Source organism: Microcaecilia unicolor, chromosome 5, assembly GCF_901765095.1.
Source record: "Microcaecilia unicolor chromosome 5, aMicUni1.1, whole genome shotgun sequence".
Classification (NCBI taxonomy): domain Eukaryota; kingdom Metazoa; phylum Chordata; class Amphibia; order Gymnophiona; family Siphonopidae; genus Microcaecilia; species Microcaecilia unicolor.
This window is the reverse complement of record NC_044035.1, coordinates 118,982,417-119,009,611: the sequence shown is the minus strand read 5'-3', so window position 1 is coordinate 119,009,611 and position 27,195 is coordinate 118,982,417. Positions and strand designations below refer to the sequence as shown.

At 41.6% G+C, this 27,195-nt stretch overlaps 1 protein-coding gene across 1 annotated transcript in view; it reads left to right on the top strand.

Moving 5' to 3' along the window:
* Positions 1–27,195, top strand: part of KCNMA1 (potassium calcium-activated channel subfamily M alpha 1) — a 1,310,561-nt gene that overhangs the window by 568,437 nt on the left and 714,929 nt on the right. The window contains exon 3 of the mRNA XM_030203235.1: positions 17,243–17,304. Coding sequence (XP_030059095.1) covers positions 17,243–17,304 — 62 coding nt within the window. The remainder of the gene's footprint in view (positions 1–17,242; positions 17,305–27,195) is intronic.

The window sequence follows — 27,195 nt, the reverse complement described above, 5'->3', positions numbered from 1 at the left end:
CAAAAACGAATAAAGCGGTATAATCGAAAGCCGATTTTTGGACGTTTTCAACTGCACTCCGTCGCGGATGCGGACAAAGTTGATGGGGGCGTGTCAGAGGTGTGGCGAAGGCGGAACTGGGGCGTGGTTATCTGCCGAACAAAGATGGGCGCATTTCACCGATAATGGGAAAAAAGTATGCGTTTTTAGCTAGAATTTAGGACACTTTTCCTGGACCCTGTTTTTTCACGAATAAGGCCCCAAAAAGTGCCCTAAATGACCAGATGACCACTGGAGGGAATCGGGGATGACCTCCCCTGACTCCCCCAGTGGTCACTAACCCCCTCCCACCACAAAAAATGATGTTTCACAACTTTTTATTTTCACCCTCAAATGTCATACCCAGCTCCCTGACAGCAGTATGCAGGTCACTGGAGGAGTTGTTAGGGGGTGCAGTGGACTTCAGGCAGGTGGACCCAGGCCCATCCCCCCTACCTGTTACAATTGTGCTGCTTAATGCTTATTAGTCGTCCAACCCCCCCAAACCCACTGTACCCACATGTAGGTGCCCCCCTTCACCCCTTAGGGCTATAGTAATGGTGTAGACTTGTGGGCAGTGGGTTGTGAGGGGGATTTGGGGGGCTCAACACACAAGGGAAGGGTGCTATGCACCTGGGAGCTCTTTTACCTTTTTTTTTGGTTTTGTAAAAGTGCCCCCTAGGGTGCCCGGTTGATGTCCTGGCATGTGAGGGGGACCAGTGCACTACGAATCCTGGCCCCTCCCACGAACAAATGCCTTGGATTTATTTGTTTTTGAGCTGGGCGCTTTCATTTTCCATTATTGCTGAAAAACAAAAACGCCCAGCTCACACATTGTTGAATAAAACATGGGCGTCTATTTTTTCCCAAAATACGGTTCGGTCCACCCCTTCACGGACCCGTTCTTGGAGATAAACGCCCATGGAGATAGGCGTTTTCGTTCAATTATGCCCCTCCATATATTCCTATGGATGCTTCTAGTATTTAGCACACACTAAAAACGCTAGTGCGCTTCTAGCGCTGTTTAGTAAACAGGTCCTTTAAATTTTATAATATTGAGATACAGTGATTCGAAATAATTTTCAATGAATAACCATAGTGCGAGTTCAACAATATTTTTATATTTATGCCATAAAACTTACAGATTGCTTCTCTGAACTAAGTCCATGTACTTAGCAATGTATAGCAAATGATTTGAAAATACAAAGGCAAGGGGATTACTTCCATATGAGCAGAGCAAGAAGAATCATATTACCCCTAAGATATATCTTCCTTCCCAAGGGAACAGGGACATCTTTATTTTCTTCCTAAACATTGGATAACTGCTTGCTTGGCAAATGTTCACAGACATCTGAAGAGACATTCTAGGATATTTGGTTACTGTAGTTAGGGAATTGGGTCAAAACCAATTGGACTAGAGGAGTAGCCTAATGTTTAGTGCAGTGGACTGAGATCCTGGGGAACTGAGTTCAATTCCCACTGCAGCTCATTTTGACCCTGGGCAAGTCACTTAATCCTGCATTGCCCCAGGTACAAAAAACTTAGGGGCCCTTTTATAAAGGCGCATAAGGGTCTATGTACAGCCAGCATGCGCCAAATCGGCAATGCCGCCTGGCTACTGCATGCCCTGGGTGGTAGTTCTGAATTTGGTGCATGTCAAAAACTTGCAGTAGAAAATATTTTCTATTTTCTACCATGTGGCACTTACTGTACCTGGTGGTAAACGGCAGTGGGAGCATGCTGCAGGCCTACTGCCCGGGTGGCATGTAAGACCTTACTGCTAAGTCAATGGGTGGCAGTAAGGTCTCAGGCCAAAAATGGACACTCCTGGTTTTTATTTTGCTGCATGTCCATTTTCCAGCCCCTTAAAAAAAGGCCCTTTTTCCAGGACATGGTAATAACTGGCCTGACACGTGCCCAAAAGACGTGTTGGCACTGGCACAGGCCACTTTTTGCCACAGCTTAGTAAAAGTGCCCCTTAGATTGTGAGCCCAATAGGGACAGAGAAAGTACCTGCATATAGTGCTAGATTCTATATATCAAGCCTCGATTTCTGAACAGAAATCCAAGCATATTCTATAAAGTACACTTTAATATAGGCGTATGTTATAGAATGCACCAAGTGCTGCTCTGTGTGACTAAATTTAGTCACAGTCAATTATCCCAACTAAAACCTGATGTAAATACCAATGCCTAAATTATGCACAAAGTGGGTGTATTCTATAACAATGCGCATAGATTTGTGACCCGCCCATTCCACTCCCATAACCACACCCACTTTTCAACTATGCGACTTAGAATGTACATGCACCACGTTACAGAATACAATTAGCAAGTAGTGCACATAAATTTAAATTAATGCCAATTAGTGCTGATTAGCTTGTTAACTAAGTTATGCACATTGTTATGGAATACGCTTCGATTTCCACATGGAAATCTCAGCACAATATATAGAATCCCGGGGATAATATGTACAGAGCTTTATATGTCTAGTAGCACTATAGAAATGATTAGTAGTAGTAGCAATACAACCTTCCAAAAATAAGTAATCAACATGTCTTTATCCCTTATAGGCTCCAGTTATTTTTGTTATGTTATCTCTCAGATGAATTTATACAGTACCTCTTATTCTAACCAGGACCCCAGCATGATTTATAGCTTAGCCATCTCTTGATTGAATGACTGACGGGACCTTTTTGGTGTTTGGGCTGCATGAAATTTTACAAAAAAAGGGGCTGAGAAGAAAAAGACACATCAATAGTCATTCATAGTATGCAATTAGAGTTCTATAGAAAATGTCACAGGGCAATAAAATGACTTGCTCAAAGTCAAATGAAGTCTCAATCACAGAGGAGATATGAACATGTGATCCATATTTTATGATTCATTTAACATTTTCTGATGGTGACACATTTTGCTCATTCTCTTGCGATTTGAAGAGGAAAGTTTCAGCTTCCAGAAGTTAGTCACAAAATGCTTTTAGTTGTTAACCTTACTTTCCATGTGTTCAACTGAACTGCTACGGCAATCACACTACTTTATCCTGTGTTTATAAGAAAACCTGAATACATATCCTTAGGGCGTTAAAACTGCCCAACTTAGCAGTTTTATTTTGCAATGGTATTTAAAAGGGGCAAGCCTGGTATACATTAATGTTATGCAATTACATGCTTCAGGTATAGTGTTAGGCACAAGGCCTCTAGGCTGAACAATTTCAGTTATCTGTGTGAAAAGTGCAGATGAAAGGCTGTAAACATCCTGGAGGGCCTTAGAGCATTATTAAACCAAATAGCAAGTAACATTTTCTTCATTTTAACATATGGAAGTGCTACCTAAGCAAAGGAACGTCCATTCCTGTTTATAAGGAATCGATCCAAAGAAGCTTAGCGTAGACTAGGTGGCAACACTGGTAATCGGGAAGCAAAGTCAGTACTGGGTAGACTTCTACGGTTTGTGCCCTGATTGTGGCTGGATAGATTTGGATGGGCTGGAATGGAGCTTTTCAAGGACTTTGATGACAACTTCAGAAGTTTTAGAACAAGGATGGTGCAGGGCAGACTACTATGGTCTATTCCCTGAAAATAGCATGGAGAAACATACAACATATATGTTGTATCATCTTATACCTTATGAAATGAGTTTATCTTCTCGGGCAGACTGGATGGATCGTACAGGTCTTTATCTGCCATCATCTACTATGTTACTGTGATGTTCTATATTTTATGACTTATGGGGCTAACAATAAAGTTATCTGCATCAGTGTGAACTCCTGTGGAGGAGTGGCCTAGTGGTTAGGGTGGTGGACTCTGGTCCTGAAGAAATGAGTTCAATTACCACTTCAGGCACAGGCAGCTCCTTGTGACTCTGGGCAAGTCACTTAACCCTCCGTTACCCCAGGTACAAATAAGTACCTGTATATAATATATATGCCACATTGAGCCTGCCATGAGTGGGAAAGCATGGGGTAAAAAAAAATATATCCCCAGATGATTTGTAGCAATAATGAAAGTGAATTTATGCAGATTGTTTTCCTTTGGTTTTTCACAGAGACTTTTGCCTGTCCCCCTGTGGTAATTTTAAATCCAGAACAGTACACCTTGTTTTAGAAAATCCCAAACCACTCACATTGTTGCCTTCCCTCAATCTTACTCCACCAGTAGGAACACCTCTGCAGGATGCTGTTACAAGTGTGAGTATGGATGATGGACAGTTGTCAGAGTTCATTTCTGTGGTAAAAAACATTACTTTACCTGGTTATACATCTTGTTCTCTATGGGATCCTCTGACAAAGGTGTGGCAAAAAGTGGCTTTAGCGTACCTTTGTCCCACGCACTGAGACCATTTTCTACTGAAGCAGTAAAATGGCCGATTTCCATTTTTTTAAAATTAATTGCCACGTGTAATGTTGGATGGAATGAAAAAGAAGCAAATCAACAAAAATGTAAAATTCAAAAAATGTCCAATTTATTCACTACTAAACACCATAAACACATAAATAGTTAAAAGCCTGACAAGGTCATGTTTTGCCCTCTCAAAGGGCTGTGCCAGGGGCTTGCAAACAATCCCAGAGGTATTGTCAGAAAGTTTCACCTGCTGGTTTTTAAACAGCTTCTTTCCTGAAAAGTAGCAGTTGTGGTGAATCCACCCATCTGCCATTTCAGCCCCGATTCAGTGCCTTGCATCCATTGGAACACGTTTCTGTGAAGAACTTTTGGTGCAGAATTATCGCCTAACTTTAGGCACCATTTATTGAATCCCCCCGGCATATATTTGCAAGAGGGGGTGTACACCTGGCTGGAGCATGTATCTAACATACCAACACTGTGGCTGGTGCAAGTGATCATAGCTAAACATTAAAAGGGCAAATCTATACACTAGGTGACCGGTGCATACATAAATGTTTAGAATATTAGCACTTAGGAGGGAATTCGATTAACAGCACCAAAACTTGGGTGCCAAAAAAATTCAACACTAACTGTTATTCTAGAAAGGGTTTGCGCCTTAAATATAATAACATTTTAGTGCGTTTCCTGTCCCAAACGTTTGGGTAAAACATATAAAGATATCCGCTTACTGTGCGTACTACGTTGTATCTAGATGAGGAAAAAGTCTCATGCTAAGGAAAGCTCCTATGTTAGTTGCCCAACTTAAGGGAGCCGCCTTTCATTCATCATAGGCTAAAAACCTCTTACATGGCAAACTTGAACCTGATTACTTCGTATCTTAATGGTTCTAAGGTGCACTTATCTCAACAGCTGTAGTCATGTTTCACCGTCCACGGCCATGTAAGAAGTTTTTAGCCTATGATGAATGAAAGGCGGCTCCCTTAAGTTGGGTGACTAACATAGGAGCTTTCCTTAGCATTTGAGGCTTTTTCCTTATCTAGATACAACATAGTACGCACAGTAAGTGGATATCTTTATATGTTTTATTGTATGATATTTGATGATATCCAAGCCCTGATTTGACTGTTTAGAGTTAATCTAATATACCAAACTTTTGGGTGCCAGACTTGCACTTGCTGAACGAGGTGTAAATGCCAGTTGTGTACATTAGGCAATATTCAGTAAATCTATGTACAACTCTTCAGAATACCCCCAACACCAACATACTCATGGCCATGTCCCCTTTTGGATTGTGTGCAATAAAATGTAGGCATGGACCTAAATCATGCATAAGCAGTTGTATATGTAACTCGAAAAAATGAGTGTCAATTAACACCAATAATTATTAGCAGCCAATTTTTGCTGTTAATTGGCTCATTACTCAATTTAGTTGTGCACACATCTCCAGGATTGCTTCCAAATTTGGGTGGCCTTTATAGAATTGAGGGTTGCTGTACCTGCCTAAGTGCTTTTTTTGCAAATGCCTGCGTAATTTATATGGTATTTATGTTTTTATTGACAGTTCAACAATTTCCATAAACATATAAATCTCCTCCCTTCAACATCCAACAAACATATGTACGTTTCTCCCCACATATAAATCCTCCCAACTCAATCCACACCTACCCTCCTATCTCCTACCTTATTTTTTCAAACAGTTGTATTGAATTTTCAATGAAAATCACACTAACCCCAAAATTAAGAAGCACAGAAAATCAACATAGCTTAACCAGAAGTACCATCCTATATTTAATGTTCACTCTAAACAGATTATCGCCAAATCAGCAACTCTCCCAAAATGCAAATACTTATGACCCCTTTCTCACAGCTTCTCCAACCCTGTAAATTAAAAAAAAAAAAAAAAAAGAATGACAGTAATATATGGGGCATCTATTGGAGAGGAGCATGAGTAGGACATACATTGGCACATCCCTGCTATAATTACTGTAGGTGCCTCATTTACACAAGTTGTATGGCTGGTGTAACTGTAGGCACCTAAAAGTTAGGCATGCTGATACTGGGTTACAGTAGTATTTTATAACAGAGCCTAGGTACCTAAGTTCCATTATAGCACAGGCTCCTACAACATGGCCTCAGAGCACCTAATTGGCAGTAGCCATTTATAGAATTGCCTCTTAAGTATATTTGTACCTGGCCAGGCTAGTATTCTATTAAAAAAATAAAATAGGGTGCATATGTACCTTTATAGAATAGACTCCTACCAGGATTTCTCTAGGTGCTTAATTTTAAGGGCCCATTATAGAATTACCATCATACCACCAGATTCTATATAAGGTGGGATGAGTAGCACGTGTTAAGTTGTGCGTGTAGCAGGAGAGTGCCAAGGTGCTGTCTGCCCAGTCTGTGCCCATGCATATGCCCACTGGCAAAGTATGTGCCATCAAAGCATGGCATGTACTTTTCCACTAGTATTCTGTAAGAGGTCATTTACCTGCATTCTAGTAGCCAGTTAGGCACATAAATGTGCATTCTTGCCACTGAAATCTAGGTGGCTCCTTAAAGAATTACCCCCTTTTATGTAGCTTCACTTTTTCCATGTATGTGTCTTACAAACTCTTAGACACTGAACTGTGAAATGGTTTGAGAAAGATTTGAGTTTGCTGTTCTAAAGGCCAGTGAGCAAGTTAGCAGTGATAGCATGCCTCAGCAGTAATCTTTTAAACAATTGGCACTGAAGCAGATAAGAGCCTCATCTCAGAGCACCAGATGAGAAATGCCACCTTCTAAGCCCAAGCAATTAAACCACTGGCTATCATGACAAGTCTCTCAGTTGAAGTTGGAAGATGGGTGACTGAGAACAGTAAGCCTTGGTTTCTCAGGAGGGAGAGTATGAATATTTCATGTATTATAGGACGCTTTAATGTGTTCTGGATTAATTTCTATGCTTAGTGGTAGTATTTTTTTATGAGTAGATTAAAATACTGCACTGCTCTCTAGCATCTTATCACTGCTGCTGCTCCCAAACAGTAAGTTGAATTTGTTGCACTAGAGAAGGGTGAATCATTCTGAATATAATCTATTCCATATGTTGAACAGATGTGAAGGTGAAAGTCAGTTTTTAATATTTCCACGGGTTTGTGCCAAACAAGGAAAATGAGTACTTTTTATCTGCAGACTTGCCACCTACTTTGTACTATAGTAAATAACAGCAAATAGACCGGTATGATCCATCCAGTCTGCCCAGAAAGGTGGCTAGGTCGGCACCTGCTGCTTTGTGTTGGTTAAGTTGTGCGTGTAGCAGGAGAGTGCCAAGGTGCTGTCTGTCTCTCTCTCTTTTTTTGTGTGGTTTTTATTTGTGTGAATCTTTTTATGTGTTGCTTTGAGTAGAATTAATCTATACTTTTATTTCATCCTCTTCCCATATAGGGATCTTCTGTGTGTATCCCACAGTTTTTTTTGCATTCCTTCACTATTTTCATCCTTACCACCTCCTGTGGGGAAGCATTCCAGGGATCCATCATCCCTTCTGTGAAAAAAGTATTTCCTGATGTTGCTTTTCAGCCTGCCCCCACCCCCTTTCAGTTTCATTTCATATCCTCTAGTTCTGTAGTCTCTCCATTGTTGAAAAACATTTCTTTCTTCAATTATATCATTCAAGTATCTAAGGGGCCCTGAGTGGAGGAGTAGCCTAATGGTTAGTGCAGTAGCCTGAGATCAAGAAGAGCCAGGTTCAATTCCCACTGTAGCTCCTGTGGCTCTGGGCAAGTCATTTAATCCTCTATTGTCCCAGGTATAAAATAAGAACCTGTATATAATATGTACACCATTTTGATTGTAACCACAGAAAGGCTGTACATCAAATCCCATCCCCTTCCTTAAAGGGGATGAAAATTTGGGCTTCGCATGTCTTAACGTGAGACTTTACAGTCACGAACAGAAGGAAAATTGCTCTACTGAAGGAAGAACACCAAACAGTACAGTAGGAGCAAAGGAAAGGAACCTCTCGCAGCTGGTGTTCAGAAAGGTTTTTATTGAAAATCTTCTAAAACAATGAGGGAGACCCGACACGACTCGTGTTTCAGCCTTACCAGCTTGCATCAGGGGTCTAGGAATTTGTCTTTTCAATACGTGTTCCTAGACTGGTAGTCAACTGGTAAGGACTCCCAAGGTAACTCGGCAGTAACTGGGCAGTGCACAGCAATGCCCAATTACCGCTGTGTGAACCATTTCTGGGTTTTTTCCACAGAAATATCATGCACTTGATCCAGAATTACCACAGGCAGCCGTGCTGGGCTGCCAGTAGTCCCGGATAGTGAGTGGTAAGTCCATGTTGGGCTTACCACCACTCTAAAAGGGCCTCTCAATTTTTGTATGTCTGACACTTGTCCTTCCAGTTGGTTCATACAAGCTGCCTGTTGTAATTGCACTGAGCTCTAGCCAAAAAACTGGAAATTTATATTATCAAATTTCTGAGAAAAATGTGTAGCCAATGCCTGAATGGAGTTTTCTAGTAACTGGAGTGCTATCCAAACAGAGTCTAAAGAAGCAATTGCTAGTTTCTTTGGCAAATGCCTCAATAGAAAGGAAGGTGTTGCAAGCTATGGTTCAGACGAGAGACTTCAACTTCTCTTCTCAAGCCCAGTTCCCCCTCTCCTATCAGGGAAGATGCCGCTAGCGGAGTCCCCTCCAGGGAAGACACATCTCCACAGCCTTTCAGCATCTGGCATTCCTCCAACCTACTTGCAGATGTACTTATGTTGAGGTGGCAAAGCAGTGCTAATAGGGCTGAACAAGATCTCTTTCAAACTGATCTCTGCAATGCAGCATTACAGAAGGCATTGGGGAAAGGCAGATTGCATTCTGCATATAAAGAACACCACACCCCTGATGCAAACAGCTGCTGTAACATGGCCATGTCAGGTCATTGATTCTTCTTATCTCTAATAAATTGTACTGTTTGCCATACTAGTGTTTGTTTTCGTTATTCGTTGGCCAGGTTCCTCCTAACCTGGTCCATTATTTGGATCACTTTCAGTGTATTGTTGCCTCTTCTGGTTGGACCTGACTTTTAAAGTTGCTTTGATAGGTTGAGAGTATTTCAGAATGGTAATTATAAAGGTGAACACTTATGCATTGTGTTTTCTGAGTTTTATTTTCTTCTAAATTGTGCTCCTTCTCTGTAAATATTGCTTCTTTGTACTATAGACCTTAGGTGGAGTTGTTCTTTTTTGCAATTTATCTGTGTCGTCGCCTTTTCTTAGCATTAGATATAACTAGTATCTGAAATAGCCTTGAAATGGATTTGAGCCACATTTTTGATTCATTTTTTTCCACCAGGTGGTTTCTGGGCTGATGAGGCAATATTATAACTGGGCATCTCCATTTAGGTTCCCCAAAGCCGCATGATAGATGCCTATTCTATAGCAGAACCAAGCACCCAAATTCCATTATAGAAAACTAGCACAATCCAATATCAGCATGCCTATCATTTAGGGACCATTCATATAAATTCTCATAAAACTTATCTTCAGCTTATTCTTAACCACAAGACGCACACGGGTCCAAGTACAATGTCTTATGATGAAGAATAAGCTGAAGATAAGTTTTAAGATTCAGGTGGGCACATAGGTGGTCGGTGGCCCAACTGTTTGGGGAGGCTAAAGGGGGTGGGGTTAGGGGTGGAGCCAGGGGTGGAGCTTAAATCCATAATTGTCTGATAACACACAGAAAAAAAATAAAAATAAAAGTCACAATTAATACCTTTTATTAAATTTAGATATTAGATATGTATCATATGTCAAAGAATAAAGTGGTTGCTCAAAGCATATTCTAAGCACAATCGCTCAACTGCAAAACACTATGCACAACTTTGTGCAAAAACACACTCAGAACCTTACTGTACCATAAATATTACACTGGGCAGAACCTAATACACCAATATACCACCCATACGGAAAATGCAGACCGTCAACAATATGAAACAAGGGATCATATCATCACAATTCTCATGTAGAGCCACAAAACACCCTAATGCATGTTTAATGTGGGATAAAATTCCATAAATAAGTAAATAAATATAAACTTTTAATGTTGAGCACCTGATTCTCAAAGTGGACATATTCCAAACACTATAATGAAAATAAAATGATCTTTTCTACCTTTGTTGTCTGGTGACTTTTTCTGATCATGCTGGCCCAGTATCCGATTCTGCTGCTATCTGTCCTCAGTGCAGGTCAGGAAGTCATCCTCGTTAAATATCTCCCTGGCAACCCAAGACACCTCCAGCCAACCCCCCTTGCTCTCCCAGCAGTAAGGTAAACAAACCATAAACCAATTTTTACAACTGGCTACACAAGGCTAGAGGGCTTTCACTGTAGCTCCTGCTGTGAAGATGGAGGTATCAACGGCTTGCTGGGTTTTTGCCACAGTTTGATGTTGCGGGGTTCTCTCTCCCTGATGAAGCCCCAGTTGGCGAAACGGGACCGTTGGGGAGGCCCTTAATCAAGCAACAATAAGCTAAGTAGCTGTGGTTTACATTTTGGCTGTGATATATTGTATTTATAAATGTTTGAAGCGCACAAATTAAATATCCAGGGAGGTCGGTAGAAGACCAGTGATTATACGGAGATGACTATATTGATGTGATCTTATTGATCAAAAATTGTCACAGGTCTGAGGTCTTCTTCCCCTCCGTTATTGATTAATCTATCTCACAACTTATGATTACTACCCGCTATTTTTGCTGACTGTCCACATTTCTAGCCCATCTATTGCAGGTGGGTTGCAATAAAACTTTCAAACTCTGTAAACATTACAACATCACTGTACTGGAAAAGCATGGGATCATAAGCCTAGGAGAATTATGGAGAACAAAGAGGTTATTATAGTTGGGATACGGTGTCCCAGGTTGATAAAAAGCTGAATGCAAGAAAACTGGACATAGTGTTAAAAGAGAAACACCAGAATGGCATTAATAATATAGGTGTCAGGCCCAAGCAATTACTCTTTGCAATGCAGTCCAAGATCAAGAAAATGTGGCAGAAAGATTAAACATTTTCCATGATGTTGTGTACCACAGGCTTGATCAAAAAGAATTTCCAGAGGGAAGCTCTCTTTGACATGATGCAAGTTCTATGGCAAGCATTAACAGTAAATTTGAGAGACTGAGATCATACTCCACATACCCTGGGTTAGGAGTGAGATTCATTCCTGTCATGTTACGCACAAAACCAATCCATTTGGAGAAATTGCCCTGAAAGAATGCATTTAATAGCATCAGAAGGACTGCTTCAATCCAAAGAAAGCAGAGGAAACTTTGAAAAAATACAATCGATAGCAGAAACAATAGTGGGCATGTGGTGTTTACATACCAAGGGTACAAATTTTAACACTTGGGATTAGATTCTATATATGGCACCTGAAAAATCCATGCAGAAAAAAAATACACCTAGGAGTATTCTATAAAGTATGCCTAAATCTAGGCATACTTTATTGAACAAGCCTAGCTTTCCACCCAGATTACAGAATATGTCGAACGCCCGTCCACACGACTAAATTTAGTCACGGGCAGTTATGCCAAGTAAAACTTGGTGAAAATGTCAACGCCTAAATTGTTGATTGGGTGTATTCTATAAGAAACTCGTGGCCTGCCCATTCCATGCCCATGGCCACACCCCTTTTTCAACTATGCGACTTAGAATTTATGTGCCTCATGTTACAGAGTACACTTAAACAGGTGTGCGCGTAAATTCTAATTAATGTCAATTAGTGTCAATAATTGATTAAGTGCAATAATTGTTTAAGTGGAAATTATCGGTGCTGATTGGCTTGTTAACTAATTAAGTTGCATACCCAAATCAAGAATATGACCGTATTTGCATGCGCAACAAGTTGTGCTATATAAAGTCCGGGGGTTGGTGCAATGAGAATTCCTTTGAGCTAAACAATTTCTATATTGGACTAATGCAGTTGGATGGATAAAGTTCTTAACATTGATCGTGTCTTGGTAATAGAAAAGACTGACAGTATGCTTTACTGCAAGTCATTGGGTTTATTTTTGAAGGCTACAAGGAATAATGTCACCTTTTATTTATAAAACCCATTGAGTGTAATATATGTACAGCAACTGATTAAGAATTTAAAGGGATTACCACTTTGTGATTTGGGACATGCTGACATTATTGGTTGGATGCATCAGAAATTATTAAAACTGGATTATGATCTAGTTTAACATGACAGATGTTCAAAAAGCATTAGCAATGAAATTCACCCAAGCTTTGCCGTGCTTGCAATATGTATTTATTCAGTATAGATATTCAGGACTTTTTATGCCTTTTGCTTGCTGTAATACTGTGACCTTCTATACCTTGGCTTGCTTCCCAGAGGACTGAGAAACCTTAATAACAGGCTTACATAGCTCAAAACATCATCTCAATTGGTTTGTGAAAAAGAAAACAGCAAAGAGGTATTTTTTAAAAATTCTGTCTGAGTAGCTTTACAGCATATACAGGAGTTGAATATCCATGCAAAAGATGTCAGATTGAATACCGCATAAAATGCTAGTCTTATTTAAGGTGGAAAGTAACAGGGAATTTACTGGATAAAACTTTTCAGCCACAAACTGAGACAGGTTTGGATGAAAATATTCCTTAAGATAACAAGGTACCTTAGTCACACGTTCCCTCTATAACAGTCACCTAAAGTTAGGCGCCAACTGCTGGCATAAGTTATAGAATAGTATCACACGTGAGATTGTTACACGTGTGCATGCGAGTGCTAGTTGACTACTGTAATGGCATCTATGCTGGCTGCAAAGATATGATTCTAAGAAAACTTCAAATGGCAGGATAAGGAAATGGGCCTTTCTGTGGTTTTTGCAATTACATTCAAAGCGGTTTACATAGTATATACATTGTACCTGGGGCAATGGAGGGTTAAGTGACTTGCCCAGTGTTACAAGGAGCTGCAGTGGGAATTGAACCTAGTTCCTCAGGATCCAAGTCTGCTGCACTAACCACTAGGCTACTCCTCCACATCACAGCACATCTGAGCTATGGAAAATCTCACTTTGAAAGAGCCAGCCCACTGCTGCAAGCCTTGCACTGGCTCCTTGTCCAGGCAAGAATTACTTTCAAGCTCTGCACACTAGCATACAGAATCTTTTTTGGTCTTGCACAAGAACACATGTCAGACCTAATAACCCTACCGCTACGCAACATACACACTGAAGCACAGAGCTACCTCATACTACACTTCCCCAACTGCAAGGGTCTATGATACAAAACAGTCTACTCATCAGGCTTCACCTATCTATGCACTCCCTAAAGCACCAAGGTGCTTGGACAATTACCTGATCTTTCATAAGCAACTAAAGGCAATACCCAGTGAACCTGAATGTAACTCACCTTGAGTTACCACTGAAAAAGGTGTGAGCAAAATCCAAAATAAATAAAATACTTCTTCAAAAAAATCCTTCCACCAAACCCCATTATGAATTGGATATGAATCACCATCTCTTTTAATCTACTAATAGATATTCCTTGACTACCTAGACCCCTTCTTTCCTACCTTTGTATGGATATCCCTGATCTACTCCAAGCTATATTGATCTATATTAATTCAGATATCCCTATATCATTGTAACGCCTTTGTTTTATATAAACCACACTGAAACAATAAAAGTGTAGCAATAAATAAATAAAATAAATAAGTGATATTCTATAACTGTAGCTTGCAACTTGCTTAGGAGTAATTCTCAAAAGGTCACCTAAAGTGTTTGTGCTAAACACAAATGCTGTAATGACAATTACACATGTAATTACTGTTATCGAATGATAGCATAAGTCTGCAGTTAGATGCCAGCTGCTGACCAGTTAAATAGCATATTGGCACCTAATTGCTAATATTCAGCTAATATAATTTGAAATGATTTTTTTTCTTGTAAAAATATCATTTTTACTGATTTATTTTCATGAATCTTGCAGTCTAGTCAGAAGCTGAGAATACAAATGAAAATCAGGATCACCTTTTGAGTAAAAATGTGCTATTGAATAGTTTCATCATGTAACAGAAACTGTCACTAGAGAAACTGACAGGACATTTGAAAGATAAAAAGCCATGGACACATTCTTAAAATGCCAAGTATTAAAATTAATTACATTTTTATTAAATTTTTAATTCATTCATTCATAATAGATTTTCTAAATGTTAAACATCCATAGCTATCCCAGAAAGTTTATGATACTGTTGTAAAATTGGATTCTTACAACAAATTACTTTCTTATGCATTATTCTTTGTTATATATCCTATACTGTTTATTGTAAGCCACATTGAACTCAAACTCGTTTGGGATAATGTGGGATCTAAATGTCACAAATAAATAAATATTGCTGATTAGTGACTAGTGCATAACCGGCTATATCACACAACTTATCCGATTAGGCACTGATATTCAGCACCTAATCAAATAAGTTTAGTGGTCAATTTAGATCACATAAATAGCTGTCCTATCTTTAACCGCTAAATGATTAACTGGTTAGCGCTGAATATTGGCATAACCTGTTAACTTTTTAGTGGCTAAAAAATCCCGAATATCAATGCTGGTCACAGGAAATGGCCCGGCACTGAATATCTGGGTTTAACGCCACCAGCTCACAGCACAATTGCTGCTTGCCGGTGGCTGATCCAACCCCATATGTTCTTATTCTTAAAGCTATTCTAAAATGTGGCTTTTGAGATGAATTATCACAATTTTGGACAGTTTAAATCCTGCTTTGTAATTAGATGAAACTAAGGGCCCCTGTACTAAGCAGCGCTAAGGGTGTGCTAGAGTTTTTAGCGCACGCTAAACAGTGCACGCAAAACGCTAAAGACACCCATAGAAATATACGGGTGTCTCTAGCATTTATGTGCACTAAAAATGCTAGTGCGTCTTAGTAAACAGGGCCCTAAGGAATATGGATTGTCTTAATCCAATCACCCAGGTCTTTAGCATTGTGTTTTCAGTCAAATTACTGTACATGGAATGTGTTTTTATAAACTATGTAAAGGAAAAAAGAACTACTATAAGGTACAGAAGGGAAAAATCAGTATTGCACTAAAAAAGCCAATCTGTAAATCATGAATAAATTGAAGTCCTCTTATATAAAAACAGAGAAAAGACCTCAGTGATCTATACAAAAAAGAGGCATTCAGCCTCTATAGCAAAAACTACCATCATCAGTCAGAAAAACTCCATGGTCCTTTTACTAAATGGCAGTAAGCACTAACGTGCACTTGCCATGCCCCAAAATGCACTGCCGCAGGGTGTGCCCAGGTGCCCGGCAGTAATTCAGAGACATGATTGGGGGCAGAGAATAGGTGTGCCCAGAGCTAATCAGTTAACACAGCTAGAGACCCTTTTACCATGCTGCGGCGAAAAGAGGCCTGTGCTGGCATCGGCATGTTTTTGACATGCGCCTAGGCCCCCTTTTACAGCAGCGGGTAAAAGATAGATCTTTCTTTTCTTCAGGAAATGGCCATGCGGTAAGTGAAACATTTGCTGCACGGCCATTTCTGGGAGGGGGGGGAGCTGCCTGATTACTGCCGGGTACACACTGGTGCTACAAAAATAAAAATATTTTTGTAGCAGTACCGGATATGACATCGCGCTGGGGGTGAGAACTACCGCCGGGCTGCTGTGGTAGCCTGACGGTACTTCCTTTTTAGTGAGTGGTAAGCCCACATTGGACTTACTGCCACTTTGTAAAAGGGCCCCCTTCATTGCTGCACACCAACCGATTAGTGCGTGGTTAGCGCATGAACCCTTTCTGCCTACTAAATAGGTGTCGGTAAGGGTTCACTCACTGATGGCCACATGCTAATTTGTAAATTAGCATCTGGCCAGTAATAGAAAACATGGAAATGCAGCCATTTTACAACCATGCTAAAAGTGGCAACAGCACACGGGGAAACTCACAAGCTAATCATAGCGCACGGCCACTTTTATTTATTTATTACATTTGTACCCCGCGCTTTCCCACTCAAAGCAGGTTAAGTATAGTAGAATAATAAAAGAAATAGGTAGCTATAGAAGGGCGAAAGCTTTCACATAGCTTTGTAAAAGGACCCTTCCATTTCTAATCAAAACTCTCCAAAATGGTGATGAATAGTGCAAAAACTTAGAAAGATGCACAGCAATTAAATATAAACTCAGTATACACTTGCTGAATTACGCAGAGTGCCTCAAAAGTTAAAAAAAGATTATAAACAAAATAAAGCGCTTAGCTTAATAATGCAGAGAGTAATGTGCAGGAGGAGTCTTTAGCAATTGCAGCAGCTGGAAGAGTCTTGTGAGTGAGCAACACCTGCATCATGAGAGTTTTACTCAGCAGCAAATGGACTCCATTTCATCAGCACTGTCCTCTCCATTTTGGACAGTTGTGTTTAGAAATGGAGTTTTTCTGACAGATAATGGTGTTTTTGCTGTAGAAAATGAACACCTCTTTTTTTTTTTTTTTTTTTGTATAGGTCACTGAGGTCTTTTCTCCATTTCCTTTTAGAAACTGTACCATGGACAGGGCATAGTGCTCTGTGGTGTAACTCTGGTGATCTGAAATCAGATCCTTATCCCTACTGCTCAATCACTAATTCTCATGGTGAATCTCAGAAGAGACATCCCTGTAGTCCCTGAAATATAAAGGAACACTGGAGCCACCTAGGTAGAACTATCTGTGAAGGGCAGGGATGACAGAGATTGATGAGAGGATTAAAGGAGAGGAGGGAGCTTGTACCATACAAGATATTATAACTCACAGTGACTTTCAGTTCAATAAAATATTCCACATATTGTAAACATGCATTCTTTTTAAAGTTAAGATTTTTTTTTTCTTTACTGCAGGTCGTCACCGTTTTTGCTCTTAGCATTGGTGCTCTTGTAATATACTTCATAGATTCATCAAAGTAAGTATTTTAATCACTATTTCTCTTTACTCTCGACCAATCATACAAATTTATATTATCATTTTTAACTTTAGCACAAAATCCTAGTATCCATTTTCTAAGCAGGAGAACAATGCTTTACCTATTGACTTTTAACAAAATCCATTTTGGTTTGGTGTTAGATTTTCCACAATATAGATTTAAGGCTTATTAAAAAATCTGGTGAAAGAATAAACAATGTTATTTTATTACACATTATAATTTGACACCATGGAGCTCATTTTTAATATGTTGCTGCTGTCAATAAGGTCCTAGTGCCACTGTTTATCATGTGTGCAAGTCAGTACAATTGCTCTGGACACTGAAAACAGCTTCTTCTTTTTTTGTCTAAGTAAGGGTTGATATCACTGTAGTGGTCTTAGTTTCTATGGGGTTGATATTTAAAGCGATGTAATTGGGCAGGAGAGGCTCCTGGCCAGTTAAATCACCTGTGCAGAGCTATTTTGATATTCAGCACTTAACCAGATAAGACAGCTGGACAAATTGGACTGCAAAAACACAGCCTTATCTTTCTCCAGTTTCACTTATTCTGTTACCCCAAGATTCTATGTAGTGCGCCTAGAGATCTGCGCTGAAATCAACACGGATTCTGTAATAATGCGTGTAACTTAAGCTAATGAGCGCTGATCACAGCACTTAACAAGCAATCATGAGCACTGATTGGTACTGATTATAAAATTTACACACACAACTCGCTAAGCGTATTCTGTAATGAAGTGCGTCAAACTTCTAATGCATGCAGGCAAAAAAGGGCACGGTTATGGGTGAGGAAATGGGCATTTTATGGGCGTTCCAAAATTTACACGCATAGTTATAGAATATGGTCCAGTAAGCGTAAATCTACGTGCCTGGATTTATGCCATGTTTTCGTTGGTGTAAATGGATGCGCGTACCTTTAGGCACTGAGATATCAACTAAGCTTATTCTAAAATCAGTACCTAAATCTAGACACCGATTATAGAATACACTTAGTCTGCACTGATTTCAGCACTGATATTTTAGATGCTATATATAGAATATCCCCCTTAAGGGCTGAATATTGGCCCTTAACCAGATAAGTGCCATATTCAATGCTTGTGCCAGGACATAGCCCAGCATCAAATTGCTGACCGATGTGAGCTGAATATTTACCCCTATGTGTCTTCATTTTTATAATAATCTTTTTTTTTGTAACTTCATTTTTATTGAAAATAAGTTGAGCTAAATACACAGAAGAGAACCAACATGTATGTCCCCACTGTCTCCCCACCCTACCCCCTCCCTGGATAATACAAACTCATGAGTCCAAATATTTTTGCAGTAATGCCTACAAAAGACCCAGTTTGTGTCCGTTTGGACCCTCTTAAGAGCTGTCAATTTCTCCATAAATAATAATAATAACCTTTTGATGCATTTAGTAACAGAGAGTGGGTTACAGGACTTCAATTCAACCGCTATGACAAAGTGAGCTGCATAGATTCCACACTTTAAAATTTTGCAAGTACATGCATACCCACTATAGTGTTGAGCTCCTCTTGTACATATTTCCAGAACTTTGAGGAAGCTGTACAATCCCGCCACATATGTAGTAAAGTTCTGTAAAACCATATTGACTCCACAATAGCGGGTCTGACTTCAAGCCTCTGCAGTGTAGTTGTATAGGCGTAACATATTACTGTCTTTTTCTGGTGATACTTTTCAGTTTGTGCAGTGATAAAGATACACTATTGTATCAGTCAGTGGCGTACCAAGGGGGGGGGGCGGTGGGGGCGGTCTGCTCCAGGTGCAAGCCGCTGGGGGGTGCCGTGGCGTGCGCCTGCTGCAAGAGTTCGCTAACTTCTCTCGTTCGCTGCAGCTCCCTCTGCCCCGGAACAGGTTACATCCTGTTCCGGGGCAGAGGGAGCTGCAGCGAACCAGCAAAGTTAGTAAACTCGCAGCAGGCGCGCGCTGCGGCACCCCCCCCCAGCGGCATGCACCTGAGGAGGGCTCTTTCACGGGGGAGGGGGGGTCCGCGCTGCCTCGGGGAGCAGGGCACCGCCCCGGGTGTCCGCCCCCCCTAGGAATGCCATTGGTATCAGTTGTTCTGCTGTATTTTTTCTGGGGAAAGACTTTAGTGACACTTTTACAGATACTTAGACTTATGAGGCATATTGTTGCTGAAACACGGAACCCTGTCAAGTCCATTGTATCTGCCTTCTGGCAATAAAGACTTTTGTTTTCCTACCTCTGGAGCCCTGCTTGTTATTGGTTGACCTACATCCCTTCCCTACTTCGTTGGTATATGCATTGTTCCTGTAGTGGACCCTTCCTTGTTATTTGGGTGTTAATAATTTCAAGCAATTTTTTTAATATGTCGTAAAATCAAATAAGAGTTGATGATTTGCACTATTTCCTCTCATTGTTGGTAAGTGAAGGTAATGGACAGTTCTGTTGACCAATTATCTATATACTGAAGTCTTTATAATCCATATAATCAAATTATCTTCTAAAGTACAGATATCTGACCCTTAGCGAGACCAGGCTGAGATTAGAAGTCCTCAAGTGGATGCAACTTCCTGGTTGTAACCTCCTTACACATTCCAGCTGAAAGACAGTGCCTAATGCATAAATACAGATAGAAGTCAGATTGCTGTAGCTGGAACTCAGTACATAATAACTCAAAAGACTTCAAGTGTCCAGTGAGACTCCAGGCAAGGACCCTGCCTGGTTATGTGGTGACCCTGGGAATAACTCAGGTATATAAAGGTGACAGTAAATGTCTTTATTCACCTAAGCCCTGGGACCTGTTAACTCACAGGCCAAGAATCTCAGATTCAACAGCCTCTCTGGTTTATTAACAGTCTTGAGTAGGCCTCTGCCTAGCAGGTCAAGCAGTCTGGGGCTGCCCCACCCCAAACACATACTGTAAGTTCTGAAGACTTCTGAGAATCAGTTTTGACCCCAACCAGACCTCATCAAGGCTTGCAAGTCTTAACAAGAATGGCTTACCTCATCCAGGGCACGGCAGCTAGACACATTCAGTGAAGGCATAGACTGGTGCTTCAGATCTTTCTTCCCTGGGCCTCCTTAACCTTAGACTGGTCTTGTCTTTTAAATTCCCAGTTATTGACTCCACCCCTCCAGGCTCACTTCCTCCTGGGGCAGGATCAGTGCTTTTAAGGTGGCCCAGACTATTTAGAGACGGACTTTTCTTAAGGGTGAGGGCGGGGCAGTGTTCTATAAATCCCCTAGATCCTGCAGTGCCTGCTAGAGTCTATCTGTTAATGCTGTGGTACAGTTTTTAAAACTAAGGGGAAAAGACTATGGAGATTAGTTGATAAAATTTGCTTTTTTATGTTTTTATTTTGCCTAACACTAACCTACAATTCCTCCTTTAAACCCCAATCGTTAAGTTCCCAAAGCACAAAGCAAAATAGTGTTCACTTACCAGAGAAATGTCCTCTTCTCTCAGAACTTCTCAGCAAGAAAGTTCAGTGGGACCTTTCCTCTTTATATAGTTTTGAATCTAACATCTAGGGGACCTTTTTTAAACAGGCTCTTTGAAGGTAACTCAGCAACCTATGCAAATATTCTACTTCCCCACACCAAGTTTCAACTTTCTTATCTCTCCAAGCTTCGCTCATCCTTGAATTTAACTTTTCTGCACCTGGCCCAATTATTTTTTATAGTTTCTCAGCATGCCTATGTCCAGCTGTACACATCCCTTGCCAACTTTGTAACTCTGCCAAGCTTAATCAGGCTGTCACATTTCTTCAGTGAAGTATCAGGACTGAGAGATGCTACGATTTTACAGGCCTAGTTTGCTTTAGGAAGCCTGAACCTGTTTTTCACTGCATTCAATTTGTGACAATTATTTACATTAGTTAGTACCTAATTGAGGTCACTGGACTTGCTACCTATCCAGCAGCCAAAGAACAGAAAATAACTGCCTTTTAGAACAAGAGTTTTTGGCTGTTAAGTTTCTACCTCTAAAAAAAGGTTTCAGTTTAAACCTATGGGGGAAATGCCTATTTCTAGAGAAAATTTCAGTTAAAACTATGGGAAAAGGGTTGTACACCACGGCAACTAGTTAATAGTGCTTGCTTTTCTCTCTCTTTCTCTCTCTCTCTCTCTCTCATTTTTTATTCCCCACTTAATACTAAACTAGGTCCTGCTTGCTTTTCCCTCTCTCTCTCTTTTTATTCCCCCTTAATACTAAACTAGATCCTGCAGTGCCTGCAGTAAGCCAACAGGGCAGAAACTATACTACTGGAACAGTGTAGAAAATTAGCTTGCCAGTGTTCAAAGGAAATGGTATGCAAATCATATGAGTGCTGTTAAAGCAAAAGCAAGGGGTCATGCTTGGCGCATGTGTAGAAGTTTCTCAGTAAGACCAGCTCCTCTGCGCATGCGCCAGGAAAAATGTCTGAACATGAACATTGGCATGTTTTCTGTGCTTTTCAATATAAGCTTTTCCAATTTTCTTTTGTTTTTGCTTGGAAGGCTTATATTTAAATGCAGGAAACAGATGCCAATGTGTGCTTTCACTTTTGGGTTTGCTCAGACTAGTTCACATTTGTTTCTAACTACTGGTGCTTAGGGGCTTGCATGGGCTTCCTTTTGCCGTCTGCTTGGGGCTGGTGTTATGTTTTCAGCGGTAAGGGCAGCTTTGTTTTGTGCGCTGTTCTCTGAGCATTGGGAGGGAATAGGAAATGACCTCATTGACATCGGTTTGACTACATTACCATGCTATTTGCGCAAATGTTTGGCACACTTGTTTTATGCACTAGAGCCTCTGAGCATTCTGCGCTCACTAAGGTGGACACTAGTTCAGTGGCAGGAAGGAAAAGGGGGTGTTGGGGGGAGAAGAGGGTGAGCAGGTGGATATGAATGGGAGGGGAGGATGGGGGGGGGCGAAGGTGAATCGCTGGACATGGATGGGAGCAGGAGGGGAGGGCAGGGGAGAGAGGAGAATCGCTGGGTATGGATGGATGAAGGGAGCAGGGGAGAGAAGAGAATTGCTGGGTATGGATGAATGGAGGGGGCAGGGGAGAGAAGAAAATTGCTGGGTATCGATGGATGGAGGGAGCAGGGGAGAGAAGAGAATTGCTGGGTATGGATGGATGGAGGGGGCAGGGGAGAGAAGAAAATTGCTGGGTATGGATGGACGGAGGGGGGCAGGGGAGAGAAGAGAATTGCTGGGTATGGATGGATAGAGGAGGGCAGGGGAGAGAAGAGAATTGCTGGGTATGGATGGATGAAGGGAGCAGGGGAGAGAAGAGAATTGCTGGGTATGGATGGATGGAGGGGGGCAGGGGAGAGAAGAGAATTGCTGGGTATGGATGGAGGGCAGGGGAGAGGAGAGTTGCTGGACATGGGTGGATGGAGGGGAGGGGAGGGCAGGGGAGAGGAGAGTTGCTGGACATGGATGGATGTAGGAGAGGACAGGGGATAGGAGAGTTTCTGGATATAGGTGGATGGAGGGAGGGGATATGAGAGTTGCTGGATATGGATGGATGGTGGGGAGGGCAGGGAGAGAGGAGAATTGTTGAACATGGATGGAGGGGAGGGGAGGGAAGACAGGAAGGAGATGCACATGGATGGAGGGGATAGAGAAGAAATGCTGGACATGGATGGAGGGGAGGGAAGAGAGAGGAAGTGAGATGAACATGAATGGAGGAGAGAGAGGAGAAATGCTGGACATGGATGGAGGGGGAGAGGAAAAATGCTGGACATGGATGGAGGAGATGGAAGGGAGAGAGAAGAAATGCTGGACATGGATGGAGGGGAGAGAAGAGAGAGGAAGGAGATGAGATGAGGGAAAAGGAAGAGAGGATAATAACTGCACATGGATGGAGAAAATAGGCAGAAGCTGGATCTACTAGACAGTCAAGTCTGCGGAGGACCCAGTTTTTACTTACAGATGTAGGGCAAGAAATGAAGAAGAAAGGAGGAAAGTAAATAAATAAATGGAAAGGAAGCCCTGGAAACAGAGTTAAGAGGACAGATAGCAGTAGAGTCAGATACTGGGCCAGCAAGATCAGCAAAACAAAGTCACCAGACAACAAAGGTAGAAAAAAAATCATTTTATTTTCATTATAGTATTTGGAATATGTCCACTTTGAGAATCAGGTGCTCAACGTTAAAAGTTTATATTTATTTACTTATTTATGGCATTTTATCCCACATTAAACATGAATTAGATTGGAACCTGGGATCATTTAATTTTTTTTTTGTGGAGAGAGTAATGCATTGCCCCCCCAGGCTCCCTCCCTGGCTATAGACATCTCTGCAATTTTGAGGGGGTGCAGAGGTGGATGAAGGGCACAGAGGTGGACGGGGGGGGGGGGGGGGAACGCAGAGGTGGACGGGGAGAGAGCCTATTGTTAAACATTTACCAGCACACCAATGCCTTGAACACTCATTTCTTTAACTCTCTGCACCAATACTACCAGGATCTGTAACCAAAACTCCAGGTATAGGAAAGATTGCTTTCTGAAATAAAGATATATCACATTATTGCAAAGTCCCTTAATGTCAGATTCCATCTATTGCGCCTAGTGTTCTGCACTGAAATCTAAGTGTGTTCCATAACTTTGCACGTAACTTAATTGTCTTAACAAGTCAATCAGTGTTTTTAACAGCACTTCACAAGTAATAATGAGCACTAATTGGCAATAATTAGAATTTACATGCATAACTCACTAACGCCTATTTTCACTAAGGTGTGCTATAGGCGCATTAGCGTTGTTAATGCACGTTAATGGTTAATGTGCATTACGCTAACGTGCCCATAGAAATGGCGTGTTAAAAATGGTAACGCACCTTAGTAAACATACCTCTAAATGTATTCTTTGTTGAACTGTGACTAAATTCTAAAGCACACAGTTCAAAAGGAGCGGGGCCATGGGCAGGGAACTAGCATTTGTGGGCATTACCAAATGTATGGGTGTTGTTATAGAATATGGCCCAGTCCGCATAAATTTATGCACAAGGATTTACACCATGTTTTCATTGGTGTAAATGGAGGCAAGTAGTTTCAGGCACTGGGATATCAACTAAATATATTCTATATACCGTGCCTAATTCTTATAGATTACGCTTAGGCAAATAAATTTTCTGTGCAGATTTTTTAAGCACCATACATAGAATCTGGCCCTTAATGAGATTGTACACTAGCAGTTTCTCTGTGTGCAAACCATGCATTAAGGGCTGGATTCAGTAAATGGTGCTGAAAGATAGGCACCAGGAAAAATTCACACTCGGCACTATTCTATAAAGGGCATTCCAGGCTGAATGCTATTAATAGAATACCGCTTGATGCATTTTCCTGTACCCAACTTTGGACATGAGGACTTACACCAACTGAAACTTGGTGTCAATCCTGATGCACAACTTGGGCATGCAGCCCATAAATTCTAACATCGCATATACTTCTTTAGAACAGCTCTAACCCACCCATGTCCCTCCCATGGTCACATTCCCTTTGAGGTTGCACAAGAGGGGATTTGGGCATGCATCTTTATAGAATCACATGCAACCAGATCCACAAATCCAAACTAGAGCTAATAATCATTAATAATAAACAGCCAATCAAGGATTAACAGCTTATTAACTAATTTATTTGTACATGGATTTCAGGTGTCAGCCGCTCCTCCCGGCCGCGTAGTTGTCTCTCTCACTTATCCGTGCTGTCCGCTTCCGACTCCACCCTCGTCCATGCAGTTTGCTCTTACTGCCACACAGTTCCGCTAGCAAGGCGGTGCAACACAGTTCCGCTTTCCAGTCTTTTAAACAAAGTTCAGCTAGTTAGACTTTAAACCCAGTTCTGCTAGCCAGGCTTCAAACACAGTTCGACTAGCCCAGCCTTCCCACAAAGTTCAGCTAGTCAGGCTTTAAACACAGTTCTGCTAGCCAGGCTTCAAACACCGCTCAGCAAGCCAGACTTCCCACAAAGTTCAGCTAGTCAGGCTTTAAACACAGTTCGACTTAGCTAGGCCTTAAACACAGCCCAGCTTAGCCAGGCTTTCTCTCCAAAGTTCAGGTAGCCCAGCTTTCAAATACCGCCCTCTTCCACAAGGCCTCAAACAGTTCAGCTTAGCTAGGCTTTTTACACAGCACGGCTTAGCCAGGCTTTAAAGATCCACCACCCTCATTTGTCAACACTTTACCTCTTGACATCCACCCGCCGGATCTCTCCTGACTATTATTCTTTTCTTGATACTTTGGGCTCCTCTAGAAGTCACTCTTCTTCTCCAGCCACTTCCTCTCCCACCTCCATTTCCTCTTCCACACCTTCTCCTCCTACCTCCTCCAACTCCTCCCATTCCATCCCCTCATTCTCCACTCCCTCCCTCAGGTGTTCCATCCTCTCCTCAGCTGATTCCATCTCCCAATCAGCCCCCTCTCTTTTCCTCTCCTGTGGCTCAGGTACTCGTTTGTCCTCCTCTCTCCTATTCTTCCAGGCAGTCTGCAATCTGTGTTCTCTACGCTCCTGCCTCCTCCCCTCCCGCAATGCATTCTGGGATCTGTAGTTTTTCCACTCTGGCTTTTCTCTCTTCCCCCCTGCATTCTGGGCTCTGTGGCTTCTCTGATTCTCACATACCCCCCTGCTCAAAATATTGCTAGTCCTTTCCCTTTTACCACTTTCCCCATCCAGACTAGCAATCCTGGACAACACATCCACATGTTGCAATAACTTCCCCGCCCGATGCTCAATATAATACTGGAAGGGCTGTAATGCCAAATACCACCTCATGAGTCTTGCATTATTGTTCTTCATTTGCCCTAACCATTTTAAAGGAGCGTGGTCAGTAATCAGCTTAAAAGGGCGTCCCTCCAAATAATACTGACACTCTTGAATAGCCCACTTAATGGCCAGACACTCCCTCTCAATGGTGGCATACCGAGTTTCATGAGGCAGCAGCTTCCGGCTTAAATATAAAATTGGTGTTCCTCCCCCTCATGTACCTGGGATAATACAGCATCTAACCCCACACCTGAAGCATCTGTATGCAACACAAAAGGTTTCTCAAAGTCCACCGTTCTAAGCAGGGGTTCCTCACACAATGCTAACCGTAAAGCCGAAAAGGCTTGCTTCTCTCTCTCTCCCCATCTAAGCTGATTAGGTCTATTCCCTTTCAACATGTCTGTCAATGGAGCTGCCAGAGAGGCAAAGTGAGGAATGAACCTTCTGTAGTATCCTATTAACCCCAGAAACCCTCTCAAACCTTTCTTGGTGGTGGGCAAGAGAAATTGGCGGATACTCTTCACCTTGTCACACAAGGGTCTCACCTGTCCATTCCCCACTTTATATCCAAGATACTTAACCTCCCTTTTTGCAAAATGACATTTTTGTGGATTCAGAGTTAGTCCTGCTTCCCTAAAAGACTGTAATACCTTCCTCAGCTGTACTAGATGAGTTTTCCAATCAGTACTATGAATGATAACATCATCTAAGTATGCAGCCGCATACTCCTGATGCGGCCTCAAAACCCTATCCAGCAGACGCTGGCAGGATGCCGCCGCCGAATTCAATCCAAAAGGCATCCTCTTGAACTGAAACAGCCCAACCGGTGTACAAAATGCTGTCTTCTGTCGAGACTCCAATGAAAGGGGAATCTGCCAATATCCCTTTGTAAGATCTAGGGTAGACAAGAACTGCGCAGGCCCCAGCCTGTCTATCAGCTCCTCTATACGGGGCATAGGATAAGCATCAGGATGGGACAGGGCATTAACTTGACGAAAGTCAATACAAAAGCGCCACGTCCCATCCGATTTCGGCACCAGCACCACCGGACTAGACCAGGGACTCCCTGACTCCTCTATCACCCCAAAATCCAGCATTTCCCTCACCTGCTTGATTATTTCCTGCTGTTTAACTGGTGATAACCT